This window comes from Fukomys damarensis, unplaced genomic scaffold (assembly GCF_012274545.1).
Source record: "Fukomys damarensis isolate Sample0158 unplaced genomic scaffold, DMR_v1.0_HiC HiC_scaffold_37, whole genome shotgun sequence".
Taxonomy (NCBI): Eukaryota; Metazoa; Chordata; class Mammalia; order Rodentia; family Bathyergidae; genus Fukomys; species Fukomys damarensis.
The window spans coordinates 1,272,617-1,287,559 of record NW_022900949.1 but is presented as its reverse complement, the minus strand read 5'-3'; the positions used below and the strand labels follow the sequence as shown (position 1 = coordinate 1,287,559).

The following is a 14,943-nucleotide window of genomic DNA, read 5'->3' as shown; positions in this document are numbered from 1 at the left end:
ACCGCTGGGTTAAATGTCGCGCAAACGGTATCATGATGAAAACGGCATCTCTTATATTGTTAGTGTCCTTTATTATATTTTAATGTATTATTTTAAGGGTATTTTATTTTATTGGATTTCCTTTTTCATTTTTATCTTGCTTTTGGTATTTTCACTTTTTAAAGTATTTTACATATTTAGTCGATGCTGCTCTGCACAGCCAAAGACAAAGAGCAGCAAGGTTGCCCAGTGTTTATTTATCACAAGCATGGATAGAAGGTGAGCAGGATGTGATTTGAAAACATATAGGGATACAGTGCTGCAACCTGGCGTGATGGCGCTGAGTAAGGCTGGAGGAAGGGAGGAGCCACTGCTTATCCTGCTTGGAGAGCACGAACGGACTGGGACTGGGTCACAATTCACCAGCCACCCATTGGGCCAGTGAGAAACCGTAATTCACGGGGAGAGATTTGAACTCAGGCCACGCTGACCTTAGCTTCAAATCACTCAGCAGAGCCCTGCCTCTTCACAGACCAGGACTTAGGTCTCCTTGGCCGTCACCCAGTGTACCATCTATCACAAATATTTGAGCCTCATAGGGCTTCAATCTGACTCCTAATATAAAACAATATAGCTGAATTATGGAAAGCAAGAAGCATGTACCACTTATAACCTCCTAGTACTGGACAGGGACGTCTGCTACAGGTTATGTACTGATATATATTTACACTACAGAATGATTGAACCAAGCAAAGTAACTTACCCATCACCTCTCAACTCTCCACATGGACGAATGTGCGGGGAGATTCTGTTAAGTTACATTCAAATAACAAAATTGAGGAAATATCCTTCTCATAAACTAATGCATTCAACAAGAAACAGATGCATGTAGGTATCAAATGCTGTATATGACTGGACTAAATATATTGCTTTTCTCTTTGCAGAAATGAGAATTTTAAAGATCATCAAATTAATGACCTATATAAGATAATGATTTGTGTAAATTTTCTAAGGTATTTATAAAAAGCTCATGTTAACTTCATAAAAAACACTTTGATTTTTTTTAAATTTATTGAGTTTATTGGTACATTTTAGGGATACAGTACAGTTACATTCATTGTTGGGATCATGTACCTCTACATGGCAAGTCTTGATTCTCATTTTTCCCCTTACTTCTGCCCTCCCTTCACCCCCTCCTCCCCTCCCCATCTACAAACACTTTATTATCATCTTTTCATTCTCTCACATTTTTTTCTTTTCCCTTTTTGTTCTTCCCCTACACATCACACCTTCCGTACACCTTTAGCTCCTTTCTTCAAATTTCTAAATGTCAGTAATCTTATTAGAATCTTATGCATTGTTGCAGAATATTCACACCAGGGAAACTATTCGGTATTTACACATGTGTGACTTATTTATTTCACTTAGGAGTATATCTTCAATAGGTATCCATTTTCCTATGAATGAATCTATTCTCTCGCTCTTTATGGCTGAGTAATATTCCATTTTATAGAAAAACCACAACTTCTTTATCCAGTTTCCAACGGATGGGCAAATAGGCTGTTTCCAAGATTTAGCTATTACAAACTGTGCCTCTATAAACATGGCTGCACATACTTCTCTGTGATATGATTCTTTTAGTTCTCTTGGAAAGATACCCAGCAGAGGGATGGCTGGGTCAAATGGAACTTCCAGTCCAAGCTCTTTGAGGTATCTCCATATTGATTTCCATAGTGGTTGCACCAGTCTGCACTCCCACTAACAATGGAGAAGGGTTCCTTTCTCCCCACAACCCCGCCAACATTTGTTATTGTGTGATTTCTTGATAGCAGCCATTCTTTGTGGGGTGAGGTGGAATTTCAGTGTTGTTTTCATCTGCATCTCTCAAATGACCAGTGATGTGGAACATTTTTTCATATATTTTCTTGCTGCTTTTACTTCTTTGTCTGAAAAATGTCTGTTCATTTCGGATGCCCATTTTTGAATCGGGTCTTTATATTTGGGGGGACTGATTGTATTGAGTTCTTTATATATCCTTGATAATAGTCCTTTGTCTGAGGTACAGCTGGTAAAAATTTTTTCCCACATTATAGATTGTCTCTTAGTTCTGCTGATGGTTTCTTTTGAAGTACAGAAGCGTTTTAGTAAGATGAGATCCCAGTTGTTGATTCTATCTGCTAGTTCCCGTGCTACTGAGGATTTGTTCATAAAGTCTTTTCCTATACCAATGTCTTCCAGAGTTCTGCCTAACTTACCTTCCAGCAAGTTTAATGTTTCTGTTTTAATATTTAGATCTTTAATCCATTTGGATTTTAATTTAGTGCATGGCAAAAGATAAGGGTCTAATTTTAATCTGTGGCAGGTTGACATCCAGTTTTTCCAACACCATTTATTAAAGAGGCTATCTTTCCTCCAGTGGGGACGGTCAGCTCCTTTGTCAAAGATGAGGTAGCTGAGTACATCTGCATTTGTTTTTGTGTCTTCCAGTCTGTTCCACTGATCCTCAGGCCTATTTCTTTGCCAGTACCACGCTGTTTTTATCACAGTGGCTTTGTAGTATAGAAAAACACTTTGATTTTGTTTTCTATATTTCATTTTCTCTAAGAAACATCTAGCAAGAGAGATTTTTGGAGTACTGGAGGTTGAATTCAGCCTTCCCACTGAACGACATCCCCAGACTTTTTATATATTTTGGTTTGAGACAGGTGCTTGCTAAGTCATTAAGCTGTACTGGCTGCCCTCCTCTTCCTCCGCCTCCCTGACAGCTGGGATTATAGTTGTGCATCAATATGCCCAGCTTCTAGTCTTATGTTTCTGATGCAACGTGCTAAGCATAAAACACGAAAAATGCATCTCCATTCATAATGGCATAGAGGTTTAAATTATCACAGATAAGTACTAATTGAGTTATATATATATATATGATAATATTTTAATATAGCTTCAGAAGTTAAAAAAATGAAAGTGAAATTTCTGTTGATTAAGTGGAGAAGTAATACAAACCAAAAATATATGGCATTATATTGTGGGATTTCAAGGTTCCTGTTCTCAAAGACATATTTGTTAAGATTTGTGTATTAATAAGATACTTACAAAGTAAATTGGTAAGTCTAATTTAGTAAATGCATATAGAGAGCTCTACATAACAACTGAGAATGTACATTCTGGGCTTGAGACACAGGTCAGAAAGAGAGCACTTTCTGAGTTTGTGGGGGGCCCAGCTTTTGATATATGCCACTGCATAATCAGGGGGAAAATATCTGTTTCTCTCACTCACTCACAGGAAGAATTTACAAGATGCAAACATCAATTAAACTCTGGATTAAGAATCAACACATAAGTGCCAGGAGTTTAGCTCAGTGGTTCTGCTGCCTGCCTCACAAGTGCAAAGACCCAAGTTCAATCCCCAGTACAAAAAAAATCTTAAAAAAAACAAGACTCAACACATAGCAGAAGAAAGTAGTGTATTTTATTCTTGTTGAATTTTCAGATATCAGGAAATAAAAATGTAAGAACTCATTATTGGCATGGAGCCTCTTTGTTCTCCAAACTTTAGGAAAGGTGAAGAGAATAAGGCTATTTGGAAAAAGCACTGCTAAAATGTTAATTTTTCTTTGCAACTTTTAAAAAAAATGTTTGCTAATCTTCAATATTCCAATGCTATGTTTTTAGGTTCCTAAGACTTTCCAGTCCTGACAACACTTTCTATTTCTTTCAATTTGTCTCTTTATTTTCATGATTTCTGCTCCCTCCTGGACTTTGTAGTTGATGTAAGTTTCCTGGATTGTATTGGTGGCAGATGCATGACTAGGAGGGGCTGAGTTTTGGGCGATTTCATTTCAGACATTGTGCAGCACCACAATCATCCCATAGATGTCATGTTTTCTGCTTGCCACAGAGATTTGATTTCGAATTATTCTTTCCCTTCACTGGCATTTCTGAATTCACGTGGATATCCTTGCTGTGACATGAAGCATTTAGTGGTGCGTAACATGGGCTATTATTTTACTTCTTTTTTGAAATTGAGTTTATTGGTACATTTTAGGTATAAAGTACAGTTAACATTCATCATGGGGATCTTGTACCTCTACATGACAGGCCTTGGTTCTCATTTTTCCCCTTGTCCCTTCCCTGCCTTCACCCACTCCTCCCCTCCACATTTACACACACTTTTTCCCCATATTTTCATTTTCTCACATTTTTCTTTTCCCTTATTACCCTTGCCCTACACATCCCACCTTCCCTACACCTTTAGCCCCTTTCTTCCCATTTCACAATGTCAGTTATCTCATTAGGATCTTATGTACTATGACAGTTTATTTACACCAGAGAAACTATTCGGTATATTTTACTTCTTGATACATAGGTCCATTAACAAAACCCCACTGTGAATGGAATCTGTTTTTTATACTTTTTAAAATTTGCACTACTATCTGTTTGTGATACATAATATATACATTCATTGCAGGAATTGGAAGATAGATATATAGATACATAGATAGATACATAGATACACATATAGATAGAGGTGATACACACCTCACACCTTCCTTTCTATTTCCCCTCCCCTCACCTCCTTCCCATCTCCTTCCATTTTCAGATCTTCTTCTCAATGCCACAAACTCTGTCACCCTATTTCCTGTCATCCTTTATTTGGCTCTATAAATTTACACGTTGGTTTTCTCACATAAGCCATGAGATACTTGTGTGGAAGTTAGTAAAGTCCTCTAGAATAACAGTTATGTTACATGTTTTCAATTTCTAAAACGCTATGGGGGCTAGTTCATGTTAAAAAATAGATTAGATTTCATGATTGTTTATCATCTAGTCAAAATGTCATCTTAGATCAGACCACTATATGAAAATGTACAACCAACTCCCTGTCTAAACAAAAATAATGTTTAGCCATTGTATAGGCTGAGATTAAGACAGCAGTTACTTCCTAGTTTCTTGATGACCATCTGGTCAGACTGTCCTCACAGAGCAGTTATGAAGATGCTATTGATGGTTTTCAGAACACTAACATCATTCATGAGAAATCCACCATCATGACTTTCTAACATCCAATTTCTAATACCTCATTCAGATATAGGTGTATATGCGATTATGATAGAGAAGCACGAACATGATGTGGTTTTATTTGTGTGATATCATCTCGTAAATGATAACTGCACTGCGTTGCAAAATAATTACACGTTGGGCCTTTTCCATAAAGAACATTGTGTCTTCCATACAGGCTTGTGCCTAACAACTACCAGACTGTTCTAGCCTTCATTTTTACCATAGAAAAGATCAACAGGAATCCTCATCTTTTACCCAACCTGTCTCTGGGATATGAGTCCCATAATTTCCTTTACAGTCACTGGAGGATACCGGAGAGTACCCTCATTTTACTCACAGGACAGGATGAAATCCCAAACTACACCTGTAGAAGAGAGACCAAGTCTCTTGCAGTGGTAACAGGAATCTCGTGGGGGACATCTCCTCAAATTGGACCACTGCTGGAACTCTACAAATTTCCTCAGGTGAGGGTGGATGAGATTGGAACAATAACAGTATGTCTTAGTTGGTGCCATTTTCCAGTGGCTTTGATGGGTTTAAACAAAAAGACTCAGTGTTGTGGTTTATGTCTGCCTGAACCCCAAAGCCTCTTGCAGTCATAGGACCACTGCAGAGGTACCCAAATCTAGAGTGTGTCACCCTGAGGTTAAGGGCATGTGATTACTAAATCAGTCCATTGATTGGTTTCACACTGCCCTCATCCCTGCAGTATTGAAAAGATAAAAGGGGCAGAAAGATGCTGTCAAGCTCCCTTGTTGCTTTTGCAATCTTGTGGCTGCCATGGGCTGTTCTCTGTAAAGCCTGATGCCGTGGCACCCTGCCTTGGAGCCAACCAGTTATGGACTGCAACCTCTACAAACGGAGCTAAACAAACCTTTCCTCTGATTTTGTCTCAGAAACAAGTACCTCAGAATTTGGTACAGAAGTGGGATCATTGCTGTGATGTTACCTGGCCGCATAACTCAAGAGCCTCTGGAAAGGGCTTGTGGAAAGGGAAGAGTTAGGAAAGATTCAGAGATACTGGATGAAAAAGTAGAGCTGGAATGCCTTAGCCTGTACCATATGGGACGTTGTGATCAGAGCTCAGAAGACCAGGAACCTGGTAAAGACCAGGCTCTGGAAGTTTCTGGTGGAAAGAATTGCATTGGCTGTTAGCCTCCAGATGATGTGTGTTATGGCTTGTCAGAAAGTTTGCCTGCATTTTGCTCATGCTCAGATACTTTGCCTGAGACTGAGATTAAGAGCAAAGGACTAATTAATCCGGCAGAAGAAATTTCCAGGCAGTCTAATGCTGATGCTGTGGCATGGTTACCGTCAGGAGCTATTAGCCATATTTATGTTGATAGTCAAGAGCAAAGAGACCAGCAAAATAATTTCAAATGTTGGTCAGAAAGAAAGCTCCGGTAATGATGTTGCCTGGAAAGGTAGAACAGAGATCTCAATTGTTGAGATGGAACAGGACAATAGAAAAATGGCCCGGGGTCATCCCAAAAAGCAACAGAACTGCCCCCTTTGCAGCCTGAAAATTTTATTGTTTTTCTCTCATTGTTTATTGGTACATTTCAGGTATACAGTACAGTTACATTCATCACTGGGATCTTGTAACTTTACTTGACAGGTCTTGGTTCTCACTTTTCCCCCTTGTCCCTGCCCTCCCTTCACCCCCTCCTGCCTCCACATTTACAAACACTTTATTTCTATGTTTTCATTTTCTCATGTTTCTTTCTCTTCCCTTATTACCTTTCCGCTACCCTTCCCACTTTCCCTACACCTTTAGCCCATTTCTTCATATTTCACATTGTCAATTATCTCATTAGGATCTTATTACTATTATAGTTTTTGCACCAGAGAAACTATTCAGTATTTGTACATGTGTGACTTATTTCACTTAGGAGTATATCCTCAATATGTATCCATTTTCCTATGAATGAATCTAATTTCTCTTTCTTTATGGCTGAGTAGTATTCCATTTTATAGAAAAACCACATCTTCTTTATCCAGTTTCCAACTGATGGGCAAATAGGCTGTTTCCAGGTTTTAGCTGTAACGAACTGTGCTGCTACAAACATAGGTGTGCATATGTCACTGTGATATGATTCTTTTAGTTATTTTGGAAAGATACCCAGCAGAGGGATGGCTGGGTCAAATGGAGCCTCCAGTCCCAGGTCTTTGAGGTATCCACACATGGATTTCCACAGTGGTTGCACCATTCTGAACTCCCACCAACAATGGAGAAGGGTTCCTTTCTCCCCACAGCCCCACCAACATTTGTTATTGAGTGATTTCTTGATAGCAGCCATTCTTTGTGGGGTGAGTTGGAATCTCACTGTTGTTTCCATCTGCATCTCTCCAATGACCAGTGATGTGGAACATTTTTTCATATATGTACTTGCTGCTTTTACTTCTTTGTCTGAGAAATGTCTGTTCATTTCAGATGCCCATTTTTGAATTGGGTCTTTATATTTGGGGGGATGATTGTTTTGAGTTCTTTTTATATTCTAGATAATACACCTTTGTCTGAGAAGCAGCTGGTAAAATTTTTTTCCCACATTGTAGGTTGTCTCTTAGTTCTGTTGATGGTTTCTTTTGCAGTGCAGAAGCTTTTCAATAAGATGAGATCCCAGTTGTTGATTCTTTCTGCTAGTTCCCATGCTACTGAGGACTTGTTCATGAAATCTTTTCCTATGCCAATGTCTTCAAGAGTTCTGCCTAACTTATCTTCCAGCAAGTTCAGTGTTTCTGTTTTAATATGTAGATCTTTAATCCACTTGGATTTTAATTTAGTGCATGATGAAAGATAAGCCTAGTTTTGATCTTTGACAGTTGAGATCCAGTTTTTCCAACACCATTTATTAAAGAGGCTATTTTTCCTCCATTGGGGATGGTCAGCTCCTTTGTCAAAGATGACATAGCTGAGTATATCTGCAGTTGTTTTTGTGTCTTCCCATCTGTTCCACTGATTCTCAGGTCTGTTTCTATGCCAGTACCATGCTGTTTTTATCAGTGTGCAGCCTCAAAATTTAAAACATGAATGACATTTCTTGGGGACGTGAGCCCCAGAGCACCATGTTCCACAATGCCAGCTGCATGAGGAAGTTGTTCCTCAGGAGGTTCATGGGGTCTCCATATCCCAAAGAGAAGGAAGCCTGGCTACTGCCCCAGGTGGCAATGAACCTTAGCTTCATCCACATGGTGCCAGTGTCAGGAGCATGTGGAATGCATGAGTTTTGGTGTCAGGAAGTCTTCCACCCAGGTCTCAGAAGAAAACCCGGGAGGCCAAGTAGCATGCTCCTGAGAAGGAAGCCAAGTCTGGAAAAGCCAGGAATGCGGGTCATCTGAGGAAAGTGCAAAGAGAGAGTAGAGCCAGCCCAGGAAAGAAGCCATGGCAGCTACCACCATGAGAAGTGCCACGGGGGGGGGGAGCTCCTGAAGCCCTTTGGAGTTCACAGTTGGCCACAAGTTGCCTCGGATGCTGGAAGTGGAACTGTGGGGTTTAATGTGTGCCCTGTGGGATCTTGGATGTGCTTTTTTCCCATTCCTTTGTATCCCCTGTTTGTAACTCTGTAATGGAAATGTCTATCTGGTACCATTGAATACTGGATGTTTAACTGTCTTTTCATCTGTATAGGGGGTTGCAGCTAAGAGTTTGCTCATAAATCTCAGACAAGAGGAACTCAATGCCTTTTGCATAAAGGTATGGGCAAGAGTCTTTGGGGGAAGGACAGAGGTGTAAAGTTATGGTTTGTGTCTAGATGTCTCCACAAAGCCTCATGTGCTTATAGAGCTTTATCAAAAGATGCTGAATCGAGAGTGTGTGATGCTGAGATTTAGTGTGTGATTACAAAATCAGTCCACTGATGATTGGTTTGGCACCGCCCTAATCTGAAAAGTCAGGATGAGATAAAGGGGGCAGAAAGATGCTGTTAAGATCCCTTGGTGCTTTTGCTACCTCATAGCTGCCGTGAAACTTTCTTCTCTGTGAAACCTTATGTCAAGCCACACTGCCTTGGTACCAGCCAGTTAAGGACTGCAACCTGTACAAACGGTTAGCTAAATAAACCTTTCCCCGTTTAAATTCGGACACTGGTATTTTGACTGAGCAGCAAGAAAAAAGTAACTAACTCATTTGGTTATTCGTCTATTAGAATTTATTTTAAAGACTACAGGACCCATACTGTGGGTTAGCCACAATTCCATTCCCTGCTGCAAAGAAGAGGGGGAGAAAAAATAGTGATTTCTTGGAAGTCTACATCTGAGAAGTTGTTTCCTAAAAGTAAATCATTTAAGCATATAGTTGGTTAGAAAGATGAAATAATGAGTATCTCTTTTGACAACTTCCTGCTGTTATTTACTAATCTTCAGGTTTGAAGTTTTGCTTTATATGAGCACCTCCTTATATTGCTTCCCTGTCTTTCCTTTTAGGTTACATATAGTTGGTTTGATCCCATGCTGAGTGACAGTGGCCAGTTTCCTTCTCTCTATCAGGTGGCCCAAAAGGACACATCTTTGGCCCTTGGTATGGTCTCCCTGATGCTTCATTTCAGCTGGACCTGGGTAGGACTGGTCATCACAGAAGGTCCAAAAGGGCTTCAGTTCCTCTTAGAGGTGAGAGCAGAGATGGACAGGAGCGCAATCTGTGTAGCGTTTGTGAAAATGTTCTCAACTCCTCTTGCGTCCCATGCCTCATTTGGACAGCAATCAATTTATCCTGACCAGGGAGACATTGTCAGTAAACGTGGTTGTCATTTACTATGATACTGATGGTCTAAATGATGTAATATATAACATAGGACAGTATGTAGTGACATGAAAAGTCTGGGTGACAAACTCACAGTGGCAGGCTGATGTTACTGGAAGAAACTTCATACTGGGCTCATTCCAAGGGACCCTCATCTTTTCAATACATCATGAAGAGGTTTCTGGCTTTAAAAATTTTATCCAGGCAGCCAACCCTTCCAAATACCCAGAAGACACTTACCTTACTATGTATTGGTTCCAGAACTTTCATTGCTCTTTTTCTGACTCTGACTGTGCACTGGAGAACTGTACGCCCAATGCCTCTTTGGCATGGCTGCCTGTGAACCATTTTGACATGGCCATGAGCGATGAGAGTCACAATGTGTACAATGCTGTGTTCGCTGTGGCCCACGCCCTCCATGAGATGCTTATTCAACAAGATCAAATGCAACCATCTGGGAGTGGAGAACCGACGGCGTTTTTCTCCTGGCAGGTAATGAGTCTTCCATTGGTTGGCACAGGCTGTCATCAACATGTCTTAATTTATTCCACAGGTTCTGTATAGGAGAAGTTTAGGATATTTTCTCTAAAAGATAAAAGATTTTGCACCATACTCACTGTTAAGAAGACAAATGCTGAAGTGAGCAGAAATCATCATCAGCTAAGAATCTACTGGCAGGTGGATATTAGGAACTAGATATTAGGCAAGATTTTGCTTTGCCTGCCAACAATAACAATCCCATGCTCAGCTAGTGATTTCATTTTTTGAAAAATCTATGTATTTCTTCTGAGTTCTTAAAGGATATCAGGGTACACTTTAGTCACTCTTTAAAAATCTCAATCGTGCTAAAGTCTATAGTGGATACATTATATGAATTGTCTCACTTTTGGTCTTTGTAGCTTTATTTTCTAGATAGGTGCTGTGAAAAGAAGCAGAGAGAAAATGAGTGTTGGAAGCAGTGATTCAACAGTTGACTTGCGTTTAAAACATATGTAAACTGATTAAGTAGAGTTGGATGGAGTAGTTTCTCATGAAACCAAATGATATTTCAGGAACATTATGATACTTTAGTTCTTCATAAGCTTTTATATCTTATACTTCGTTTGATGCCAGTGTTAACATAATGCCAGTGTTTACATAATGAAAAAGAATTAAGGACAATGAAATTTTCTATCGTTCCTATTTTCTACATTAATTATGAAGCTCGATTCACCTCAGGATTTGTCTCTTTCAGCTGCATCACTTTCTTAAGAAAGTCCACTTTAACAATCCTGCTGGAGACCAAGTGACTTTGGATGACATAACCCAGGAGCATGCTGAGTACGACATTCTCAACTTCTGGAACATTCCAGAAGGCCTTAGACTTAAGGTCAAAGTAGGAACATTTTCCCCATGAGCTCCACTTGACCAACAAATGTCTTTCTCTGAGGAGATGGTGGAGTGGGCCACAGGGATTACAGAGGTGCATGGGAGCTACCAGGAGTCATAATGAATTTTATTCACTGCAAATAGCTAAAATATTGTTGAAGTGTTTGTGCCTACAATTTTGGTGATGAAACAGCCTTATATGGAATTTGAATGTTTTAAATTCCAATTCAAAGCACTATCTATTGATCGATGGGAAAGGAACCCATGTATAAATTTATGCTTTTATTAAAATGATGTTTCATTTTAGTAAATAAATATTCTACTAAATCATAACATTTTATTTCTTTATACAGTTGTCCTTGACTTACAAACTCAATTCATTCCCGAGGGTTGGTTGTAACTCATGTTCATCAGTGAAGGCTCAGACTCTGCTGCCTATCTTGTTAAAGTCTCTCTTCTACACACAGGCAGATCTCAGTGTCCTTAGAGAAACAATGGCCCAATAATTCTCAGTTAGCCCCATACCAGAAAGGATGTTTTAATGTTCCTTCTGGATTCATTAAGGTGAAATCTGTATCTGAGATCATCTGAAAGCACAATTGGCTGACATCTGAGTAAGTTAAAATCAAAATTCTGGTCATAACTCATAGTTGCATGTCAGGCCAGTTGTCTCTCACAGGTCCACTGTGTATACAAATTAATTTATCCATTGAGTTCTGAAGGAGTAATAACAATCTAGGAAGTTACCAAGCTATCTGATTGTCCTCAGACTCCCCACTCTGTATGCAGTGAGAGTTGCGGTCCTGGGTTTCAGAAATCTCCTCAGGAGGGAAAACCGACCTGTTGCTTTGATTGCACCACTTGCCCAGAGAATGAGATCACCAATGACACAGGTAAGACCTTGCCCAGTGGGCAGATTCTCTACCTCTATTGTATAGTTACTCCAAGCACCCAGGAAATGGAAAAAATCCATGTAGAGAATGTAATGAAATTCTTTCTTCCTTCAGAAATGTGTTCCTTTTACTCAGTACAATTACATCTTAAATACACTGTCTCTTGAACTATACTTTTCTTAATTTTTTTAACTATCTTCTATTGTTTCCTCCTCCTCCTCCTCTTCTTCCTCCTGTCCTTCCCTTTCTCCTCCTTTTTCTTCTCCTTCCACTTGGCAATGCTCAGGATTTAAAAGGAAGTAGGCTATCACTGAGCTGCATCTGAGCCATTTTTACTTACCTATTTTTAGACAGTCTCACTAAGTTGCCTCAGGCTGGCCTGAAATTTGTGATCGTCCTATCTCAGCCTACAGATAACTTGGCATTGCTGATATAAGCCACCACACCTGCCCAATTTGATTTATTTTTCTAATCCCATTGAATGCAGTATTTCCTCAATAAATTCCCATTTGACCCAAGCCATAGTTTCTAAGTTTTATCTCTATTATGAAAGTTAATGCAAAGTATTATTAGTACTCATTGTTTCTGTTCTCTGAAACTAAAGATACATCATATGGAAGAGAATTATCTAGCACATATTCACTTTCCCAGTGCATAGCACAGGTTTTGACACAAAGAAGGTGCTCAGAGAGATAATGTTTGGTGTGAACAGAGTTATTTGTTTGGTGGGCATCACTGAAGTTTGAACTAGATAGGTAGTATTTTATTGTTTTCTGAAAAAAAATGCCGTCATGAATATGCCAGATAGAGAATAAATAATGCTGTTCACTACAACATAAAGCATCGTATTATTGTCAGTTATTCTCTATATGCTTTTCCATTGTGTCTAGAAAGACAAAGGAAGAGCCAGGTATATGGGTCCATTCCCGCAATCCCAGCAATCCGGGGACCAGAGGCAGGAATACAAACTGGAGTGCAGCCTGGGGAATCTATTAACTTTAAAAGACCCTGTCATCAGGGACTTAGCCGAATGGTGTCACATCTGCTTGGCAAGTGCAAGGTCCTGAGTATGATCCCCTATACAAAAAAATGCCTTCTCAAAATGAACTCATTGTAAAGAGTTCATTCCCCAGGATGAAGGGAGAGAAAAAGGAAGAAAGGAAGGAACAAGTGAGGGAGAGAGAGGGAAAAAAGAAAAACCAAGGAGGGCAGATGGGTCAACAAGTCCAATAAGCTTCTGAGCCTGGGTCTGTGAATAAGGGAGAAATAGTAAACTTGACCTAATGAGTATTTGCATTTTTCACTATACATGGAGCAGTGTGTGAAGTGTGAGGATCAATACTATGCCAACATTCACCAAAATCAATGCCTTCCAGAAGTTATGACTTTCCTGGGTTATGAAGACCTCTTGGGGAAAACTTTAGCTCGCTCAGCCCTGAGTCTCACTGTCCTCACAGCTGCTGTTCTTGGGCTCTTTGTGAAGCACAGAGACACTCCCATTGTCAAGGCCAACAACAGGGCTCTCAGCTACACCCTGCTCATCTCCCTCACCTTCTGTTTCCTCTGCTCCTTGCTCTTCATTGGCCGGCCCAACACAGCCACCTGCATCCTAGGCAGACCACATTTGGAGTTGTGTTCACTGTGGCTGTTTCCACCATCCTGGCCAAAACGATCACCGTGGTGCTGGCCTTTAAGGTCACCGCTCCAGGCAGGAGGATGAGGCAGTGGCTGGTGTCAGGGGCACCTAACTCCAGCATCCCCATCTGCTCCCTGATCCAACTCACTCTCTGTGGAATCTGGATGGGGACGAATCCACCCTTCGTAGACACAGATGCACACTCGGAACATGGCCACATCATCATCGTGTGCAACAAGGGCTCCCTCTGGCCTTTAAGGTCACCGCTCCAGGCAGGAGGATGAGGCAGTGGCTGGTGTCAGGGGTATCTAACTCCAGCATCCCCATCTGCTCCCTGATCCAACTCACTCTCTGTGGAATCTGGATGGGGACGAATCCACCCTTCGTAGACACAGATGCACACTCGGAACATGGCCACATCATCATCGTGTGCAACAAGGGCTCCCTCACACTATTTCCTGGCCAGGAACCTGCCTGACACCTTCAATGAAGCCAAGTTCCTGACCTTCAGTATGCTGGTGTTCTGCAGTGTGTGGGTCACCTTCCTCCCCGTGTACCACAGCACCAAGGGGAAGGTCACGGTGGCCATGGAGGTCTTCTCCATCTTGGCCTCCAGTGCGGGGCTGCTGGGCTGCATCTTTGCACCCAAGTGCTATGTTATTTTGTTGAAGCCAGAGAAAAATGTTCTGTGTGAATTCAGGTACAGAGCACATTCTGGGAGAAAAAGAATTTAAGTTAAAAATATGTTTTTCCCAAATACATACAGTATCTGATGGAAATTTGCACCATTTTTATAGTCAGATATCAGAATAGAAGATGGAATTTACTTCAATGAACATTTGACTGTTAGTCTCTGACAGTTGTAAAGTTTCTACCATCTAAAGCAATTATCTTTGCACAATGACTTTTATTCTTGAATTTTTTCTTCTCATTAAATCTGCAGTCAACATCAATATTTGTGCCAAATTTTGCTTTATTTCTCACTTTTGTGTGTTTCCTTTGGTTTTCTCAATCATTTTTAGTAGTTCTATATGCTAATCTTTGACTGTAGACCACTATATTTCTGAATTACCAAATAAATTTATTGTGTTTTCTCTTCAACAAGTAACATGAGTTTATAATGCTTGTTTTACTATCTTCAAAACTCATTGTTTATTTCTCTCCTCACGTTGACAGTCAATGTATTGAAGCTATGCAGACCTTTCTGCCCTTGTGTGACTGCCTGGTAGTATGTTATAATAAATAATCTTCAGTGTCATAAAACCTGC

General features: G+C 40.2%; 1 protein-coding gene across 1 annotated transcript; it reads left to right on the top strand.

The window, feature by feature from the left end:
• Positions 1-313: 313 nt before the first annotated feature.
• LOC104876372 (vomeronasal type-2 receptor 116-like) lies at positions 314-14,409 on the top strand. Its single transcript, XM_033759383.1, is given in 9 exon segments — positions 314-420; positions 5,216-5,504; positions 9,463-9,713; positions 9,757-10,270; positions 11,013-11,240; positions 11,916-12,039; positions 13,347-13,649; positions 13,652-13,931; positions 14,085-14,409. Coding segments are annotated over 9 exon segments (2,421 nt in total).
• The last annotated feature ends 534 nt before the right edge of the window (positions 14,410-14,943 follow it).